Source organism: Aythya ferina (genome assembly GCF_964211825.1).
Source record: "Aythya ferina genome assembly, contig: HAP1_SCAFFOLD_79, whole genome shotgun sequence".
Lineage (NCBI taxonomy): Eukaryota > Metazoa > Chordata > Aves > Anseriformes > Anatidae > Aythya > Aythya ferina.
In genome coordinates, this window is record NW_028181433.1 from 600,694 (window position 1) to 623,145 (window position 22,452).

At 50.0% G+C, this 22,452-nt stretch overlaps 1 protein-coding gene across 1 annotated transcript; it reads left to right on the plus strand.

Annotated features, from left to right (window-relative positions):
* Nucleotides 1–21,055: 21,055 nt before the first annotated feature.
* Nucleotides 21,056–21,979, plus strand: LOC311428431 (olfactory receptor 14C36-like; the record flags this gene model as incomplete). The annotated part of the gene is made up of 1 exon (XM_084539880.1): nt 21,056–21,979. One exon carries the CDS (start codon nt 21,056–21,058, stop codon nt 21,977–21,979), a length of 924 nt encoding a protein of 307 aa, XP_084396006.1.
* Nucleotides 21,980–22,452: the final 473 nt, after the last annotated feature.

Sequence of the window (22,452 nt, forward strand, 5' to 3'; positions counted from 1 at the left end):
TGAAGTTCCTCAGAGAGCTGCTACGATGGGAATGGTAATGGTTGGCTCCTGCAATGGCATGATTTTGTTCCTGCTGGGCATGTTTTTGTGTCCAAGAGAGGTGCTTGGTTATACCAAGGAGATGCCTGGCAAACAAAGCATTGCCCTGGTTCACACCAACATCTCCCTTAGGCAAACAAGCACATCCCAAGGGTACGCAGGCTTCTCCCTGGAGCACCCAAGAATCTCCCCAGACAACTCAAGAATCTCCCCAGACCACCAACCTATCTTACAAGGAGGACCCAAACACCTATCAAAAGCGGAAGATATTTTCCAAGGAGCATTCAGGCACCTCCCTGGAGAAGCCGAGTACCTCCTTGGGAAAGCAAAAAATCTCCCCTGGGAATACAAGCATCTTCTCGGAGAACCCTCTATAGCATCCAGGTATCTCCCAGGAGCACTCAAGCACCTCCCTAGGGCTGAACAACATCAACGTCTGTAGCCAAGAATCTCCAAAGAGCATCTTCCTGGAGGAGACATCTCAGTGGAGCACCAATGCATCTCCCCAGGACACCCAGGAACCTGCCCGGGGCATTCAAGAACCTCCCTGGAGCACCCTACTGTCCACCAAGCCACCCTGGTGTCTCCTGGAGCATGCAAACATCTCTGTGCAGCACCCAGGCATCTCTCCCAGGCATACTAACACCTCCTTGGGCATTTCCCTGGGCTACACAAGCACCTCCCTGGGATCACCCAAACATTTCCTCAGGGCACTCAAACACCTCCCTGGAACACCCAAGCCTCTCCTTTGAATTATCCAAACATAGAATCATAGAATCATAGAATATCCTGAGTTGGAAGGGACCCTTAAGGATCATCAAGTCCAACTCTTGACACCGCACAGGTCTACCCAAAAGTTCAGACCATGTGACTAAGTGCACAGTCCAATCTCTTCTTAAATTCAGACAGGCTCGGTGCAGTGACCACTTCCCTGGGGAGCGTGTTCCAGTGTGCAACCACCCTCTCTGTGAAGAACCCCCTCCTGATGTCAAGCCTAAACTTCCCCTGCCTCAGCTTAACCCCGTTCCCGTGGGTCCTGTCACTGGTGTTATTGGAGAAAAGGTCTCCTGCCTCTCGACACCCCTTTACGAGGAAGTTGTAGACTGTGATGAGGTCTCCCCTCAGCCTCCTCTTCTCCAGGCTGAACAGGCCCAGTGACCTCAGCCGTTCTTCGTACGTCTTCCCCTCCAGGCCTTTCACCATCTTCGTAGCCCTCCTCTGGACACTCTCCAACAGTTTCATGTCCTTTCTATACTGTGGTGCCCAGAACTGCACACAGTACTCGAGGTGAGGCTGCACCAGCGCAGAGTAGAGCAGGACAATCACCTCCCTTGACCTACTAGCGATGCCGTGCTTGATGCACCCCAGGACACGGTTGGCCCTCCTGGCTGCCAGGGCACACTGCTGGCTCATATTCAACTTGCTGTCTACCACGACCCCCAGATCCCTCTCTTCTAGGCTGCTCTCCAGCGTCTCATCGCCCAGTCTGTACGTGCAGCCAGGGTTTCCCCGTCCCAAGTGCAGGACCTGGCACTTCTTCCCAGGGAAGCCAAGCACCTCCCTGGAGATATTAATCAATGTCCACGTGGCACCCAAGCATCCTCCCTGGTCACCCAAGCATCTTCCTGGACATCCCAGAATCTCCCTGGGGCAAACAGGCATCAATCCAGGTCACCCCTACACCTTCCTAAAGCTCCAAATCTCCTCCCTTGGGCATCAAAATATGTGTCCCTGGGGCACATAAGCAGAATCCTGGTGCACCAAAGATCTCCGCAGGAAACCCAAACACCTCTCCAGAATACAAATACCTCCATGAGGCACCCAAGCATCTCCCCAGGGGACCATAACATCCACCTGGAGGACCAACAGTCCTCCCCACAGCACTCCAGCATCTCACTGCAGCACCAAAGCATCTCCCCTGGAACCCAAGCACCTCCTGAAGCACACAGACATCTCTCCAGGTCTGCTTAGTGTCAGGCTGAGTCACCAAGCTTCCCCCTGGAATGCGCAAGTCCTCCTTGGAGAAACCAAGCATGGCCTTGGGGCACAGAAGCACCTCCCTGGATCAGCCCCACAGAGCCTTGAAGTAGGCAAGAATCTCTCTGGGCACACCAGGGTATTCCCAGGGCATGCAAGCACCTCCCAGTGCTCTGTGGAGGTGCTGGAGTGCTCTGGGAGATGCCTGAGTGTGGAGGAATGGTTAAGTGAAGTAGGCCATGTGAACATTGAACAGCTAGGAGGCCGCGAGCTAACAAAGTATCGAACACAGCTCAAATGAGCCTGAGAAAGTACGTAAGTAAGCCTGAGAAAATACGTAAACGCGCCTGGGAAAGTACGTAAAATCTGGGTGGTTTCAGGGAGGTTTCAGGGAGGTTTCAGGGAGGTTTCAGGTACAAGAACATGATATCTGTTGGTGGTCTGGGAAAGTACTAACTGTGTTATTTCGGTGGGAAACTAGCTGATAGAATAGAGAAATGCACTAACCAATCATGAGCTTAGCTTTTGCAATATGTATGAGCTAATTATATTGAATTAGATAAAAGACGACTGAGCTATCCAATAAATCGAAGTTCACTGATCACTCATATTGAGCGTCTGTGTCTTCCTTCCGTCGACAACAAATGTCCTCGCAACAAATGGCGCCCGAACAGGGACCTGCTATACGGGGACAGGGACTTCGCTGGAGTTGAACCTGCACTGGAATTGAACCTGCGAGCCACGGTTGGACGGAATACGAGAACCGGTCCTGCAACGTAGCTCAGGAGGTGAACAGGATTACAAATTGCTGAATCTCCGCACCCGAGGCCTGAAAGGTGAATGGACAAGAAACCTGCAATCCCCGCACCCGCAGCTCGGAAAGGGAGTCCTCGCACCCGGGATGAGCCTATAGAGGGTCCCGCCGGAAAGCGTCGCCAAGGTCTTTGCAAAGGCTGCAACGGTACCGACGTATATAAAGGTATGGAGAGACAAGCGGCGTATGATTTGCTCAAATGCTTTTTAGAAAAGCGGGGCACACAGGATGTATGTTGTAAAAAGGAATTGCCAAAGTTATTAGCTTATGGGGTAGTTAAGGGTTGTTTTTTAAATCCTGATACTGTGTTTGAACATGCAGAGTGGAGGAAGTTTGGGGACAAACTATTTGATGAGGTAATTAGTGATAACAAGATAGCGAAAAAATTGATGAAGCCATGGAGGGCGGTAACTAATGCATTAGCAACACATCAAGCTGAACAAAAAATAGCTGCTGCTGCAACAGAACGATTAGGATCATCCAGTCAGAAGGGGGGGGCTTCTGCTTCTTCCTCTACTCAGCAAAGAGCTGAGGAACAAGCTTACCCCTCTCCACCATCATATAGAACAGTTATAATTCCACAAGGGACTTCGGTACCCATATCAGGGGAAGAAGAACCTTCACAGCCACAGCCACTGACAGCCCCACCCGCACCCCCGCCCGCACAATCAGAGAATAGAGAAAGGGTGGGTGAGGAATCAGGTACAAATCCATTTTCAACAAGTCCATTTAAAATCAATGTACAGGACAGGGAGGAGACATGGAAAAAAATAGCGCATGAAGCAATGAAGGAAGGGAATCTTGAAGTAGCAGCACAAATAACAACAGCCTACCCGGTGGTGTACTCACCTCCAGATGCACAGGGAAATGTACAGGCTCAGTTGACTAATTTGGATTGGAAATTATTAACACAATTACGATCTACAGTAAATGAGTCTGGATTAAAAGGAGAACCTACTCGTCAAATGTTAGATTATATTTGGGGGACAAATATTTTGCTCCCAGGAGATATTCGTAGCATAATGAAACTAATCTTAACACAGCATCAACAACTTTTGTTTAATGCATATTGGCACGGTATCTGTCAAGAAGAGGTAGCGATAATACGAGCGCCTGGGGATCCCTTGTATGGTGTTACATTAGACGAATTACTGGGTATGGGACCATATTTTAGAACAGAGGCGCAGGCACTCTTGGGACCAGACAAAGCTAAGGTATCAATGAATCTAGCCAGAAGGGCATTAGAACAAATTAGAGAGCCAGGGGGAATGCCGTCCTACATGGGAATTAAACAGGGTAGAGAGGAACCATTCGGGTTGTTTATCGATTGGGTAGCAAATGCAATACAAGCAGCGGGAGTTCCCGATTATCTTAAAGGCACTATACTAAAGCAATGTGCACTCCAAAATTGTAACCCTTCAACTCGTAGTATATTAGTTACGTTACCGAGTACTTGGACAATAGAGGAAGGATTGGAAAGAATGTCTCAGGTACCTGTAGGTCCACAGACTATGTTAGTAGAAGCAGTAAAACAATTAGGTGACAACATGAAAGAACAGTCAAAAGTGTTTGCAGCCCTTGCTCCTTTGCAAACCCCCGGAGGACGTCCTATTAGCCGAGTATCGACACCGCAATATCGTTGCTTTCGATGTGGTATTGCGGGACACATCAGACGGGACTGCAAAACAGAATCTGTGTGGTGCCAGAACTGTCAATCAAATACTCACAGCACTACAGCATGCCGCCGAAACGCGTCGGGAAACGGCCGGAGCAGCGGGAGGAGCCGCCCCGCGACGACACAAAAAGTGGCTTTTACGACAACGGCAGCGACGGCAACAGCACCAGCACCAACTGCAACGAATCCTTTTTTCTCCGACCAGCCACCAGAGGGAGCCTCGGCCTGGATTTGGCAACCGCAGTCGATGTGACTTTATTGGATTCGAGACCCACCAGGGTGAAGACAGGACTTATTGGACCAGTTATTGTTAATAGGGAACCTGTGGGAGCTCTATTAATAGGGAGATCGTCTGCCACCATGAATGGATTACAAATATTAACTGGACTTATTGACAAGGACTACTTTGGGGAAATACAAATTATGGTTTCTGCAATGTTTCCTCCAATCCATGTGCCGCAGGGCACAAAAATAGCACAGTTAATCCCATTGCCTCATCTTGCTGAATCATTAGCATCGGAATCTGCAAAGGATCGAGGACTGGGAGCATTTGGCTCCACGGGAAAAGTGGCTTTATTGACACTTGGTATGCGACACAGACCACGACAAAAAGTCGCTGTATGTTTAAAGGATGAGAAAATACAGATTGAGGCATTGTTGGACACTGGTGCTGATGTATCGATAATTAGCACACAGGATTGGCCATCACATTGGCCTACATTTGAGTCTAATGCCACAGTATCGGGAGTAGGAGGCATGACTCTTGCTCGTCGATCACCAGTGCTACAATGGACAATAGGTGATAAGGTGGTAAAATGCAGTGTCTCCATCTTATCACTACCTGAAGGAGTACAAGCGCTAATAGGGCGAGACATCCTTGCCCAAATGGGAGCAGTTCTCACGACAGATCATCAAAATTTTTAGGTGTGGCCATTGCTTGGACTTTCCCGATCCCACTTAAATGGAAAACTGATGAACCTGTATGGGTTGAGCAGTGGCCACTAAAACGGGAAAGTCTTTTACATGCTCATAAATTAGTACAGGAACAGTATCAACAAGGGCATCTGAGACTGTCAACAAGCCCTTGGAATACTCCGATTTTTGTGATTCCCAAAAAATCAGGGAAATACCATTTGCTACATGACTTACGAGCAGTTAATAATCAGATGTGTGCTATGGGAGCACTGCAACCTGGATTACCTAATCCTGCTATGATACCAGAAGGGTGGAAATTACTAATTGTGGATCTCAAAGACTGCTTTTTTACAATTGCATTACATGACAATGATAAACAGAGGTTTGCTTTTACACTCCCTGCTATAAATCGTGAAGAAAATTCAGGAGACAAGCCCTTGGAAGTACTTAGGGTGGAAAATCACAGATTCTACTATTCAGCCTCAGAAACTTACCATCCAATCGAACATCACAACTCTCAATGATGCTCAAAAACTGCTGGGAGATTTACAATGGATTAGGCCAGTGGTCGGAATTCCAAATGAACTGTTGAATTCCCTTCGACCATTATTAAAAGGAACTGACCCTGCCGCAAAAGTGACATTATCAGAAAAACAGTCAGAAATATTACAACAAATTGCATCATTGATCACAACGCGTGTCACGCATCGACGCATACCTGACAGGCCACTGGATTTTACTGTTTTGTGTGGTCCACAACACTTGATGGGTGCTATCACACAGCAAAAAATAAAAATGGGGGAAAAGGAAATGGAAACTGTGGTATTGGAGTGGATAGCTCCCCCATTGCAACCCCGAAGAACAATTCAAGAAAAAATTGACACGCTGTCAGAATTAATAAAGAAAGGAAGAAATCGGATACTACAAATAGACGGAGTTCCGCCAAGTACAATCTGGGTACCAATAAAGCCAGGTGACTTGGAATGGTACATACAGAATTCTGAAAAACTACAAGCTGCATTATTACAGGATGGCGCCACAATAGTGGCAAAGACATTACAATCAACTATATTGTCATGGATGGAAAACCAAGCATGGATAACCCAGCCCAAGCGGTCGGATTCTCCGTTAGCAGATGCAGTAACTGTTTTCACGGACGCTGGGAAGCGCTCCAAGTCTGCTGCAATAACATGGAAAGACAAACAAGGCTGGCAACATCAAATCTTAAAGGGCCAGGACAACGATTCATTACAGACATTAGAGCTCTATGCGGTTGTATGGACATTTATAAAATGGAAAGATGCCCCTTTAAATGTAGTATCTGATTCTCTGTACGTAGTAGGTATAGCTAATCGCATAGAGGACTCTGCCTTAAGAGATGTAAAAAATGAACGCCTTGCAGAACTATTAACTAGCTTACAGCTTGCTATAGCGCAGAGAAGCAAATCCTATGCGGTGATACATATACGAAGTCACCAATGGGTGGAAGGACTGGGAGAAGGCAATGCTCGGCCGGATAAATTAGTTGCCGCTCCAGCCACTGAAGCGCCATTATCTCCCTTCTGCAGAGCTCGGGAGGCTCATGCTATTTTTAAGCAGAATGCTAAGGGACTTGCGCGGGCTTACAAACTGTCTAGAGCTGATGCGCAAGCGATAGTAAAAGCTTGCCCAACGTGTAGTAATTATAACTCAGGGGTGGGACTCGGAGTCGGGACAAACCCAAGAGGGCTTAAAGCCAATGAAGTGTGGCAAGTGGATGTCACTCATGTTCCAGCATTTGGACGATTGAAATATCTGCATGTAACAATAGACACTTATAGTCACATGATCTGGGCTACACCGCAGCCTGGGGAAAAAGTTCGGGATGTACGACGTCATCTTGCCAGTTGTTTTGCAGTAATGGGAGTACCACAGACTATAAAGACTGATAATGGTCCAGCCTATGTTAGTGGGCCACTCAAGCGATTCATGGAACTATGGGACATTAAACATGTTACTGGTATTCCACATTCACCAACTGGTCAGGCTATTGTGGAAAGGGCTAATGGAACAGTTAAACAATATTTGGAAAGGTTTAAAGACATTATTGATGTTAGAGAAAGGGTGGACAAGACTCTATTTGTTCTGAATCATTTGTGTGTTTTTGGGGAAAATGACGAACCACCTGCAGCACGTCATTACACCAAGTCTGAAAATGATAATAAATGTGCTATGAGAGTATTGTACAGAGATATGAAAACAGGGCAATGGTTAGGGCCTGCTGATGTGATTTATGTGGGACGAGGTTATGTGTGTGTCTCTTCCCCTACAGGTCCGACCTGGGTGCCTAGTCGGTGTGTAAAGCCAGCCATCGAAGAAAGAAGAGGATGACAACGATCATGGCTGAAATAACAGAACAAGGGACTTTGATTATGCTATCAGTTATAATAATGGCTGGACATGGTAATGCCATCTTAGGGAAGATTGACCCTCAGCAGAATATGTGGGTCACCTGGGCTAATGAAACCGGACAAAGTTCATTTTGTCTGTTTCTTGCTTCTGCATCTGAGCCTTTTAGAACATGCTTATTTGGGGTCCCAATAGGGGATCCAAAGGAACTGAGTGAAATGTTAGCACCATATTCTGCCAGTATTACTCTACTCAGTAGATCCCTTTCTGCAAATGTCTCGGATGGAGTAGTTGCTGCCCTGCAAGCTCTTAATAACTCACTGCCATGGGACCCTCAAGAACCGGATCTCCTGGGGTCTGTGGTAGTAGGGAATAGCAGTAGTAACTGGACACAAACATGCTTTGTACTCAATGAAGGGAAACAAAATAAAACGCACTGGACCAACATAACATCGAGGACCCTTGGATTTGAGGCCGATGGACATTACTGTGGATGGAACAACACCGGTAACATTAGTGTACCATTTGGGGCGTATGGAATAGGTGACACCAATTCGATCTGGTTTCAAAGTCAGGCCAAAGCTTTGCCACCTGGCATGTTTTTAATCTGTGGGGACCGTGCATGGCAAGGAATACCAGCTAGTGCTTTTGGAGGTCCGTGTTACCTAGGACGACTCACACTTTTCGCTCCAGATTTGCACTCGTGGCAGAACTCGACAGGGAGCAGAAGAATTAAACGAGAACTAAAAACTTTGGGTTCTGACTGTAATGATGGTGTACAACTGTGGGGTCCAGCAGGAAGATTCTTTGCTTCTTTAGTGCCTGGTGTGGGAACTGCACACGCTTTGACTAACATTAATAAACTTGCTTGTTGGGCTGTTAAACAATCAAATGTAACAACACAAGTTCTTTCTGAAATGTCGCAAGATATGGAGAGCATAAGACATGCTGTATTACAAAATAGGGCCGCTATTGATTTCTTATTATTAGCTCAAGGACATGGGTGTGAAGATGTAGAAGGAATGTGTTGCTTTAATCTCTCTGATCATGGGCAATCAATTCACAATCAATTGAAATGGCTAAGGGATCATACACAAAAAATTACGATACAGAATAATTGGTTTGATGATTGGCTTAAATCTGTCTTTGGAAATGTAGGGGGATGGGTTTTTTACTTAATCAAAGAGGGACTTCGCCTTTTGCTTATAATTGTATTGATTATAATTGCTGCGCGGGTAGTCTTTAGCTGCTTATCTAGGAAACTAGAACAAGTCACAGAGAAGGTGTTTATAGCCCAAAATAAAAACGGGGGAATTGTGGAGGAATGGTTAAGTGAAGTAGGCCATGTGAACATTGAACAGCTAGGAGGCCGCGAGCTAACAAAGTATCGAACACAGCTCAAATGAGCCTGAGAAAGTACGTAAGTAAGCCTGAGAAAATACGTAAACGCGCCTGGGAAAGTACGTAAAATCTGGGAGGTTTCAGGGAGGTTTCAGGGAGGTTTCAGGGAGGTTTCAGGTACAAGAACATGATATCTGTTGGTGGTCTGGGAAAGTACTAACTGTGTTATTTCGGTGGGAAACTAGCTGATAGAATAGAGAAATGCACTAACCAATCATGAGCTTAGCTTTTGCAATATGTATGAGCTAATTATATTGAATTAGATAAAAGACGACTGAGCTATCCAATAAATCGAAGTTCACTGATCACTCATATTGAGCGTCTGTGTCTTCCTTCCGTCGACAACAAATGTCCTCGCAACACCTGAGATCCCTGAAAATGCCTGGATAACTGGGGAAGATGCCTGTGGGATGCAGAAATCTGCATGGGTGTTCCAGAGACATGCTTGAACGCTGTGGGGAGACGTTTTGGAGCTCCAAGGTGACACTTCTGTGCCCCAGGGAGACACGTGCTTTCTGCAGGAAGGTGCATGGCTGCTGTGTGGAGATGCTTGGGTCTTCCAAGGATGATCCTGGTGCCCATGGAGATGCTTGGGTGCCCCCAGGTGATACTGTGGTGCCCCTTATTTTGCTCAAGGAGAAAAGACGGGGATCCAGAATGATGCTTGGACTTGATTTATATCTCCAAGCCAGTGTTTGGATTCCCTAGCAAGATGTTTGAGTCATACATAGGATATGCTTGTGTGGTCCAGGGAGGGACTCCAGAGAGGTCCTGGCATACTTCAGAGAGGTGCTTTTTGAACAATCGAGATGCTGCAAGAACTTGCTTGGGAGCTCTGGAGGGACGTCAGAGTACCTTGGGATGTGCTTGGGTTCCCTGGGGAGATGCTTCAGTAACGTTGCAGTGGGATGCCTGAGTGCTGTGGGGAGATGCATGGGTCCTCCAGGGAGATGCTTGGGTTCTTAGGGGTGATGGTTGGGTGCCTCAGGGAAATATCTGTGTTCCTGGGGAGATGCTTTGCAGGAGATCCCTACAGCACCCTGAGCACCCAAGGTTCAGGTTGAGGAACCCAGACATCTCGCTGGAGCACCCAAGCATCTTTGCAGGGCAACCAAGCATTCCAGAGCAGCAGCAATGTGCTGTGATGCCCTTGCATGATGCCTGACAGATAGAAGGTAAAGCTTAGGTGTCTTGGGAAGATGCTTGTCTACTCAAGTGCACTGCTTGTGTGCCTTTGGGAAAACCTCAGTGATTTCAAGAGGTGCTTGTGCGCCCTGGGGAGATGCTTGGGTGCCATGGAGGGTGCTCCAGGATGACGCTTGTATTCCCAGGAGAGATGTTTGCTTTCCCTAGCAAGGTATGTGGCTTCTCCAGGGAGGTGCCTGAATGCTCCTTGGAAAAAAATCATGTGCTTTGGGGAGGTGCTTGGGTCCACCTAGTAAGACAGGTTGGTAGTCTGGGGAGATGCTTGGGTGCTCCACGGAGATGCCTGTCTGCTGCATGGAGAATCCTGGGTACCCTCGGGACGTGCTTGTGTGCCTAAGGGAGATGTTGGTGTGAACTAGGGCAAAGCTTTGCTTCTCCAGGATGGATCTTGTTGCACCTAGTGTTGTCATCTCAAATGTCTTCTGGGAAACCCAGCACCTTTCTGAACCACCAAAGGATCTCCCAAGCATGATTCCAAAGAACCCAAGCATTCCTTTGGAGATCCAAAGCATGTCTCCAAGGTGTACTGCCTGGATCAGCCCTGAAGAACCTTGGAGGAGACAAGAGTTTCCCTGGGCACATCAGGCTCTTCAATAGGTTGCTCAGGAACCTCCCTGGAGCACCCTGGAACCTTCCTGGAGCAACCAAGGAGATCCTCCGAGACTCCAAGCGTCTTCCTGAGTCACCCCGGCATCTCAGCTGTGTACCCATTGAGGACAATTTCCGGGAACACAGAGATCTTCTTGCATTACCCAGGCATCTCCTTGCTGTACCCAAGCACCTCCCTTGGACGCACAAGCATGTTCATGGGGAACACAAGCATCTCACTGCAGTAGACCAGCATCACACTTAGCAGCAAGCATCTTGCTGGGGAAACCAAGCACCTCCCACAGGAACATAAGCATCCTCCTTGAGGAACCAAGCATCCTCTTGGACACAAAGCAAATTCCTTGGGACATCCAAAAATGTCCACTGGAAACACAAACTTTTTTCTTGAAAACGCTAGTACATGAACAAGACACACAAGCATCTACCTAGAGCACCCAAGCATATATCTGGAGCTCTAAAAAGTCTTCCTGGAACACACACAGCTATGTCCCTGAGGTACCAATCTTCTCCCCAGGGAACCCAAGCATCTTCCGGGTGGATCCATGCACCTCTGCACAGCACTCAAGCATCTCACTGGAGCTCTGAAGAATTTCCAGTGTGAACCCATCACCTCCTGATGCACTAAGATATCTCCCAAAGGCATACAAGCATTATTCTGAAAAACCCAGACATCTGAATAGAGAACCAAACCATTTCCTTGGAAGAACGGAACACCTCCCTTGGGAACATTCGAATAAACCCATGGGTGCCCAGGCATCTGCATAGGTCACTCAAGTGTATGTTTCAAGCACCCAGGAATGACCCTCGAGCAGTGAAGCACCTCTCCGGAGAAACCATACATCACCCAGGGTCAAACAGTCGTCTCCCTGGGTACACAAGCATCTCCCTGGGGAATCCAAGCACCTTCCTGGAGGACCCAAGATGTTCCTTGGGGCCCATAAGCATTTTCCCATGGCACACAAGCACCTCCTGGGGCACACGAGCACTTCCCTTGGCACCTCCATTATCTGCTTATGCATCACAATTACATCCAGGGTCACCCAAGCGTCTCACAGGGGCAACCAAGCAGCTCTCTAAGGCACTCAACAGCACAATTGGAGCACTCCAGCACCTGTCTGAAGCACACAAACTGCTCTCTGCAGTACCCAACTGCCTCCTGGGGCATCCAAGTGTCCCCCAGGGGAACTGAGCATCTTCCTGGAGAGCCAGCGCTCCCCAGGGCTCCAAAATGTCACCTGGTGAACACAAGTATCTCATTGACTAAGATTTTAGGCACCTCTCTTAGCATGCAACAGCTTCCATGGGCTGCAAAAACACCTGTCAGGGTCATTCAAGTATGTCCCTGTGGGCACCCAGGCATCTCCCCAGGGGACTCAATCACCAAATTGCAGGAACCAAGCATCTCCCCGAAGCCCACCAGCATCTCCCTGGAGCCAAGCATCACACAAAAAGCACCCAAACATCTCCCTGGAGCACCCAAAATCCTCCCTGGAGAAACAAAGCTTTACCCTTGTGGTGTACTTGCCTGAAGTAACTAGGAAAATAAAACTAACATTCACATTTTTAAGAAAAAGGTACAGCATTGAAGAGGCTTTCAGGGTAGGGCATAACTGCATTACCTCAGCATTCCCTAGGCTCCCAACCTGAGATGCTATCGCGCTGGGGAAACTTGGCGTGCTAGCACTAAGGAACAGCACGGAGCATAGAGTGGAGTGGAGACACCACGGCTAGGCTCTGTAACCAGGTGGGGACTCAATTTATCTTGTGCACAAAGCTGCACTTTTTGCCACCCTGAGCCAAGGACCTGTCATGTTTTGACAAATGCTGTACCCTAGTGTACTTTTGGCTCATTATAATATCATTATAATACCAAAACACACCTCCATCCCAAAAGCTACCTGCCTCCAAGGTGCGACCACCCCTCACTGAGCATGCGCCCTGAGTTTCTTGGAGACTATTACTTTAAACGAAGACGGGAGAACTTCTCACCAATCATAACTAAGATATGCTTGACTAGAGCCACTCAAGCTCCACCTAAAAGATAGAAAATAATATTAATTGGCCCAAGACAGAGGGGATGGCAGGGAAGATACAACCGTCAGGGGAGATACCATCCCAAGGAAATACAACATCCTTAGGACCTCCTGACTCCTGGGATCAGTTGACGGGCTGAGCCTCTCTTCCCCCCTCATTGGGACGCCTTTGGGTGAGATCTGAATACTTGCTTACAAATCTCTCTAGAGTCTTTGTTCCTTTCAACGCGTTTATTTCTAGGCTGCACATCTGTAACACCTGTAACACCTGTAACACCTGTGTATTTCATGCATGATAGCTTGCTTTTGCAGACAGTCACTATCGCCAGCAATAAAGAACCTGATTATCTGTTGCTGTAATAAACCATATTTGATTGCACTGTGATAGCTCTCATTAAGTGCAACTAGGGTAAGAGTGGTTATCCGTGATAGTTCAGTGTTCTGAATCCAACCAGACCCCCAGACAGTTAATGTGTTGTCGGTGAATGTCTGACTGGAACCCCAGATGGTTAACGTGTTGTTGGTGAATGTCCGACTGGTTCAGTACCCTGAATCCGACCGGGCCCGTAATGCTTAATCAGCTACACCCCTTAACGCGACAACCCTGAATCAAACAAGCATCTCCCTTGGGCACGCAAGCACATCTCCTAGGGTACACAAGTGTCTCCAAATAGCACTCAAGCATTTCTATGCAGACACCAGGAAACTTTCAGGATCACAAATCCATCTTCCTGGGACGTCCAAGAAGCTCCCTGCATCACCCAGATGTCTCCTTGGAGAAACCAAGCATCTCCCTGCGCACCCAGGGAGCATCTGGGCAGAGCAGCCAAGAAGCCCAGGGAGCACCCAGATTGTTCTTGGGATAGCCAAGAACCTCCATGGAGCAAGAAAGCATCTCCTGAGGCACCCAGGCACCTCAGGGGTGCACAAAAGTGTCTCCAGCACGCACACCAGCACGTGTTTTGAGAACACCAGCATCTCACTGGGGAATGGTCCATGGAGCACCCAGCACACAAGTATGATCTCAGGGAACACAAGCAATGTCAGGAATGCAGCACCCAGGCACCCCCTTGGAACACAGGCATCCCCCTGGAGCAGAGGAATGTCCGAGGCTGAGCAGGGCCAGAGTTCCGCTGCAGCCTAAGCAGGGGCTGGAGCTCAGCAGCTGCTTGAGCAGGGGCTGTCTTTGAGCAGCCCCACAGCACAACAGGAACCAAGAAATGTTGTTGTAGACCTTCCTCCTAAGTGTGATATGAAGGTTATTGGGTGTCCTGGGAAGATATTTGGGCATCTTGGGGAGACGCTTGGTTGCTCCGGGAAGAGGCATGGGTTCTCCAGGGATACATTTTGATGTCAGGGGAGGTGTTTGGTTGCCCCGAGCAAGACAGTTGGATGCTCCAGGAAGGTGCTGGATTCCCAGGGGAATTGCTTGTCTGCTCCAAGAAGATGGGTGTTGTGCCCAGGAAGGTGCTTACACGTTCCACCGAGATGCTTAGGACCTGCAGGGAGATGCTTGAGGGACCAGGGGAGAACCTTGGGTGCAGGAGGGATATTCTTATGTGCCCTGGGGAGGGAGGTGCTTGTGTGCCCTGGGAATGTCCTTGGGCTCCCTAGGAAGATGCTCTTATTCCCCCTTGGGTGCCCCAGGAGGTGCTTGAGTAATGCAGAGAGCAGTTTGTGTCCTACAGGGACGTGCTGGAGTGCTGTTGAGTTCCCTGGGCTGGTGCTTGTTTGCCCTGTTGAGATGCTTGGGTGCTCCCAGGAGGTGGCTGATTGCTCCAGACTGGCGCTGGAGTGCTTGGCGGAGAGGTATGTTTCCTCAGGTGAGAAGCATTGGTTTACTGGGGACATGTTTGTGTACCCCTGGGAGGAGCTTGTGAACAACAGGGAGCTGCTGGGGGTCCCTAGGCAGGTGCTTGGATGCCCCTGGAGTTGCTTGTGTACCCTGGGGAGATGCTGTGGTGCATGAAGGAGATGCTTGGGTGCTCCAGAGACATGCCTGGGTGCCCACGTGTTGTGCTTTGTTGCACCAAATCAATGGAAATTTGAGTGCTCTGGGAATGTTCTTGAGTGCCTCTGGGAGAAGACTTTGGGATCCAGGAAGGGGCTCGGATGCCCTGAGGAGATGCCAGCATGCCCTGGGAAAATGCTTGGGTAGCCCAGGAAGATCCTTGGTCTTCAAGAGAGGTGCCTGGGCTCCCCAGGGAGATGTTGGGCTGTTCCAGGGAGGTGAATGGTTTCTCCAGGGAAGTGCTGGCTTCCATCCAGGAGATAATTGTGTGCTACAAGGATGTTCTTGGGTGCGTCATGGAGATGGCTGTGTGCCCATGAGTGATGCTACTGTTCCCCAGAGAGGTGCTCTGTTCCTCCAAGAAAGTTTTGGGGTGAAACGGGGGAGGTACATTGCCCTGGGTCAAACAATCATCTCCCTGGGTACAAAAACATCTCCCTGGAGAAAACAAGCACCTTCCTGGAGGACCAAGGAGTTCCTCAAGGTCTGTAAGCATTTTCCCATGGCACACAAGCACCTCTCTGGGGACCACCAGTACCTTCCTATGGTTCACAAGCACCCCTCTGGAGCAACCAAGCATCTCACAGGGACAGACAAGCACCTCCCTAAGGCACTGAAAAGCACATTTTGTGCACTCCAGCACCTCCCTGGAGGTGCACAAACCACCCTCTGCAGTACTCAAACATCTCATGGGGCGTTCACGTGACCCCAGAGGAATAGAGCATCTTCCTAAGAAGCCCAAAGATATTCTCAGGGGACCCAAGCTGCTTCTTCCCAGGGCATATAAGCATAACCCTGGGGCACAGGAAAAGCCTCCCCGGAGCACATACCTTTCTTCCCTCATAATAAAATGTTCTGCCCCTGTCACCCAAGCATCTCCCTGCGGCACAGAAGCACCTCCCTGGAACACCCAAGCACCTCACTGGAGCACTCAACAATCTCCCCACTGCACTCCTACATCTCAGTGGAGAACCCACGCATCTCCCATCTCCCCAGGGCTCCAAAACACCACCTGGGGCACACAAAGCTCTCACTGCAGATGGGAAGCACCTCCCTTGGCACCCAAGAGCTTCCGTGGGGTGCACAAGCACCTACCAGGGTCATTCAAGTACGACCATGAGGCACCCAGGCATCTCCCCAGGGGACACCAGCATTTTAGTGGGGCACTCATGAATTCCCTCTTAGCACTCAAGCATCTCACTCCAGATGCACTGACAAATTCTCCCAGACAACTGAAGAGTTGTTTACAAAAGTCAAGACCCTAACAAGAGCACTGAAACATCTCCCCAGGGCACAAAGGAACATCCTTCAAGCACCCAAATACCTCAAGCGTTTCCCCAGAGAATGCAAGCAGCTATACTGAGGAACAAATGAGGACTTGAGGACTCCACTATCAGTCCAGGGCACACAAGCACCTTTGGGGAAAAGAAGGCACCACCCTGGAGCACCCAAGCAGTTTATTGCAGCACCTGACTGTCTCCCTGGACACAAAAGGTTCTCCGTGGAGCACTCAGTCTTTAAGAACCAGGCTCCTGCCCTGGAGCATTCAAGCACCTCTGGGTGAACACAAGCACCTCTTTGGGCACCTAAGCATGTCCCCTGGAAAATCATGCTCCTCCTGATGTACTCAGACATTTCCCCAGGGATACTTAGTTCCTTGCTGACTCACCAAGCATCTCCCTGGAACACCCAAGGTCCACACTGGAGAAAGTTAGAATGGCCGTGGGGTCAACAAGCACCTCCATGGATGAGAGAATCAGACAAGTGTGGAGATGCTTGAGTTCCCTGGGAAATTCCTGCCTGCCTACGTGAGATGATTGTGGCACACAAGGAATTGCTAGAGCCTGCAGCAACCAAGCACCTCCAGGGGTCACAAAAGAAACACTCATGGGCACCCCACCATCTCCACAGGGCATGCATGAACATCCTTGGAGCTCCCAAGCACCTCCCTACAGCCATCAAATACCTCCCAGGAGAAGCCACACATCTTCCTGGGATGGCCAAGGATCTGCCTGGGTCACCCTCGAACCTCCATGGACTCCCTAAGCCCCTCAGTTGGGCACAACACATGTCTCTGGGGCACTCAGGCATCTCTTTGGATCATGCAAGCTTATGCAAAAGGTAGACAAGCATCTCCCAGGAGAAGCCAAGGACCTCCTTGGGGGTAACCAGGCATTTCCACAGGGCACCCAATCATCTTCCCAAGGGAAACAAGCACCTCGCTTGAGGCACCAAGCACCTCTGCACAACAAGCATCTCCCTGGAGAAATAAGTATTTCCCCCAGACACATCCCCATCGAGTACCCAGGCACCTTCCTGCAGCACCCAAACATCTCCCCGCGACATCCAAGCACCTCCCTGGAACACACAAGCAACATTTTTGAAACACCTAAGCATATCACTGGGGGACTTAGACTTCCTCTAAGCTCGGGATCAGTACATCCTGACCAGAGAGAGGTCAAGCAAGCTGTGTGGTAGACCTGTGTTGTGTTCACTTCCCCACATGCTGTTTCTTTCTTTATCATTTGGCACAAATGACCAGGTTTGGCACCCATCACTGCCCCCCCTACATCATCTCTTGGTGCATTGGAAAAGGTCCTTGACCAGATGAAATGGAAGGAGCAGGTCCTCTGCTTCAGCATACCTTTACACAAAATATCCAGGAGGATTTGGGAGCTTCTTGAAAACATCTTGATGGAATGGGAGACAGGGGAGCCCTGCAGGACCTCATGTTATAAACCAAGATGAGGTGCTCAGGAGTGTAAAAGGCAGGGATGAGAAGACAGAGGTGAGGCTACTGAGAGAGGGGACCAAGGCAAAGCAGAGGCCTTGAGGTGAGCAAACTTGGGCCTGTTGGTGGGCCTGCGTGGAGGAATCCAATGGAATATGGCCTTGCAGAGAGGAGTGGTACAAGGAGCAGCTTAATGCTTGAGGATCTTCTCTTTGAACCCAAGTGCTGTCCACCCAGACACAAATGAAGTCAAGAAAAAGTGGCAGGAGCCTGTCACGGATGAGGAAGGAGCTACTAACCAAAACCAGAGAGAAGAAGGAAGCAGTTAAACCACTGCATCTGGGTGCCTTCCATTATCATTGATGCTGACAGAGGTTCAGTGATTCAGTGTGGGAGATTTCCATTGGAAGTTATCTGCTCAGGGAACGTGAGGGGATCTTGGCCATGGACCCTGCTCCTGGCTTTACACAGGGTTCATGACCAGCTGCTGGAAGAATCCACATTGCATGTGTGTCTGTAGAGATATATATTTCCCCAGAAAATACCCTAGCATACAAAGAGCCCAACACATGTTGCCTCTGGTCCTGGCTTTGCTTGCTTCATAGTGTCATTGGGTGTTTCAGAGATGGTTCTCATGGTAATTGCCTGGGTAGGAAATTCCACTTAAGAAGTACCTCCCTTAGTGCCTCTGAAGTCCTAACACTCCTCACACTGTTATCTTGTGAGAGTCACCACCATCAGGGTGAGCCATCTGCACCTGACCATGAACAGCTGACAAAAGGGAGCTTCAGGGCAGGGGAGCCTTGGGAATCTCCAGCCTTTAGCTGACAGAAACCCCCTGAACATGGCAAGGAGCTGTGGCCAGTGCTGCACGTGGGGCAGAATACCTGCATCCATCAGGGTAGGGTTGGACGTGAGCAGCTGAGGGGGGACCCTGAGGAGAAGTGCCTGGGTGCTACGAGGACACCATAGGAGCCAGTGGGACATGCTGACAGGGAGGAAGGCCGGCTCCTTACGGGGCTGCACTAGAGGCAGCGGGGGCCACCCAGGCCACTTGGGTTATCATCCTCCTCGACTCAGTGCTGCTGTGGCTACCTCTGGAGCAGTTTGTCCCAGGGTGTGGCTCCAGGTTTTGGAGGAGTGCAGAGGAACTCAAGAGAGTGGAGGGGAGGTCTGCCAGGCTTCAGTGGTCGAAGTTCTCCATCTGTGTGGGGAGGTTGAGAGACCTGGGCTTCTTTGGCCCTGTGGCATGGAGGCAGTAGAGGAGTAGACTGAAACTGGTTTCAGAGCACGTGGAGCTTTTCTTTCTAGTGGGAAAGAGTATAAGAAATATCAAGTGCATCAAGTGCAGCTTGGGGCACTGAGATTGGGTCTGAGGAGAAATCTTTTTTTTTGCACCTGTGGTGCTACAGGTCCCCCAGAAAAATTCTGGATAACCCCTTGGCTTTGTATTTCATGGAATTCCCAGGGCAGATGCAGAGACATCAGTCAAGGCAGGGAGGTGCTCAGGTGAGAGCAAGGTGGGGAAGCAAGGTAGATGTCAGAGGCCAGCAAGGAAGGAAAAAGTTGCACATGCATGGGATACCATAGAAGACCCTGTGGTGGTTATGGTCAGGGATATTTTGCAAGGTTGAAAGCCTTCAACAGAGCTAACAGCTTTGTGTGCTGGGCTCTGGCTTTAGTCTCTGTCATGGAGGCCTATGAGGAGACACCTTCTCCTTACAGCATCACAGTTTCATTGCCTCCTCATCCTCCTTGGGGAGCCTAGGAGATGTCCTCCTGTAGCCTTGTGCTTGGCATTGCCCATCCCCATATTGCACTGACCCAGGAAGAGCCCTAAACCCCACTGGAGGGACAGGATCTCCCTTCCCAGGGGCTGGAGTCAGGGTCTGACTGGCTCACATCAAGGTTTCCTCAGCCTCAGGTCCACGTTTCCTTGGCCTTGGTCTCCCTGTAATCACTGCCTGCACTTTTCTGCTCTAACAAGGCCATGGGGAGACTTTGTCAGTAATGTCCCTCAGTGGAATCATTAAGGCTGTGAGAGGCTTTGGAGTTTGCATCAGACTTGGACTACTTGAAAAGCTGCTTCAGCCACTTAGCTCCTCTGCCAGGGGCAGCAGGGCTGGGGGCACTGCCTGCAGCTGGCATGGGGGAAGGAGAGAGAAGTGGGAGAGAGGTTCAGGGCAGCCTGGGGGGGAAGGCAGAGGAGAGCTGGCAGGGAGAGAAATCATCAGAGCCACCTCCCCACGGTAGGTCTCTGGGTACAGGGCAATGCTTCGGCATGCCCTGCCAGGCTCTCCTGGAGCTGGCACAGCCCTCAGCCGATGGGAGCTGTCAGGAGTACAGTCAGTGTTGGAGTTGAAGGGCATGCAGGGCTTGTGTGCTGCAGGGTCAGCGTGCAGGGCCCGAGGGCTCCCTTCTCTTGGGGCTGGCTGCAGGCTGTGCAGCCGGGGATGCAGGCAGGGGTGCCCAGGGCTGTGGTGCAGAGCAGGGTCCCTGCTGTGCCCCAGGGGCTGTGTGCCAGGGCAGGGCCTCTGCTGCCTGCCAGGCTCAGCACTCAGCCTGGCCAGGGAGCTGCCCAGGGGCTGCGGGGAGAAGCTGCGGGTGGAAGGAGCTCCCCCGGCATGGCAGGGCAGGGTCCTGCTGCTGCCCAGAGCCTGCTGCCAGGGACAGGCTGCTCACAGCCCCACACCTCCCCAGGGCACTGCACAGCAGAACTGCAAGGCAAGACCTACCTGAAGGCAGTGCACCTTCTACAATCTCTGCTTCCATTTTCCTACCTGTGTTGTGAGTGAGAGGGATGGTAATGGAGCTGTAGTATCTGTATAAGAAACTAAGGCTCCTGGAGCATTGCTGCTGCTCTGAGGCACCTCACACACCTTAGCCTACAGACAGTACCAACATCAGCTTTGTTGTTTTTTGAGGAATTATTTGACCTTCTCCTCATGACCTGCAAACTGGGAGATGTCCCTGGCCAGCAGACTTCTCAGATCACTCCAGGTTCCCTTCTAAGTGTTGCTGCAGACCAGGACTGACTGCCGCAGAGCTCACAGCAGAGCACCCTGCTTGTTGTGGCACCCTCAGAGCAACAACCAGACATAAGACAAGGAGCAGCAGAAAGATCCTCCTGAAATGAATGAGGCAGTGTTTTGCTTTGTGGGGTGTTTCTTGAGATATGTAGTGGTCCAAAAGAAGTCCTTAAATTTTGCACTGTCATTTCTTCCTTTTGTCAGGCTCCCTTGCCCAAAGGTAGGAAATGTGTAACAGCAGCTCCATCACTGAGTTCCTCCTGCTGGCATTTGCAGACACACGGGAGCTGCAGCTCTTACAGTTCTGGCTCTTCCTGGGCATCTACCTGGCTGCCCTCCTGGGCAACGGCCTCATCATCACAGCCGTAGCCTGCGACCACCGCCTTCACACCCCCATGTACTTCTTCCTCCTCAACCTCGCCCTCCTCGACCTGGGTGGCATCTCCACCTCTGTTCCCAAAGCCATGGCCAATGCCCTCTGGAACATGAGGACCATTTCCTATGCAGGATGTGTGGCACAGCTCTTTCTGCTACTCTTTTTCCTTCTAGCAGAGTTTTCTCTTCTCGCCATCATGGCCTATGATCGCTACGTTGCCATCTGCCAGCCCCTGCACTACGGGACCCTCCTGGGCAGCAGAGCCTGTGCCACCATGGCAGCAGCTGCCTGGGGCAGTGGCTTTCTCAACGCTGTGCTGCACACTGCCAATACATTTTCAATACCTCTTGACCAAAGCAATGCCCGGGACCTCTTCTGTGAAATCCCCCAGATCCTCAAGCTCTCCTGCTCAGACTCCTACATAAGGGAAGCTGGGATGATTGTGCTTACTGCTTTTCTAATGTTGGGGTGTTTTATTTTCATTGCTCTGTCCTATGTGCAGATCTGCAGAGTTGTGCTGAGGCTCCCCTCACTGCAAGGACGGCACAAAGCCTTTTCCACGTGCCTCCCTCACCTGATCATTGTCTCACTGTTTGTCAGCACAGTCATGTTTGCTCACCTGAAGCCCCCCTCCATCTCTTCTCCTTCCCTGGACCTGGCGCTGGCAGTTCTGTACTCGGTGGTGCCTCCAGCAGTGAACCCCCTCATCTACAGCATGAGGAACCAGGACCTCAAGGATGTAATGTGGAAACTGATGACTGGGTGTATTTCATAAGCCATAAGCTTACTGCATTTTTCTGAAAATTGCTCATAATGTTACTCATGATAGGCCAAGCCTGGTTTCTATTCTTGTCTTGCGGTATTTTTTTCCCAGTTTATTAGAATTGTTGTTTACCATTAAACCTCACTATTCATTGTGCCTGTGTATTTAAACCCATTTCACCCAATTATAATGACTCTCACTCACCAAGGTGATTGGCTCCAGGGCAGACACCTTCTGCATAGGAGCAGGGGAACTGCGGTGTGCAGGGGTTTCCCTTCAGTACTGCCCCCCTCTGTAGTTTGAAGACAGCCCTTCAGGAGCCAATTGGGAGACCCTAGGGAGCATGAGCAACCAGAAATGCTGTGCACAGAGCAGGCAAACAAGACATTAGGTACCAGTCAGGGCATGTTGTGGCAGTCTGTGTGGCAGTTCATGCAGGCAGGGTGCTGCAGTGAGTTCCTGTGACAGACCGCTCAGGGCAAACA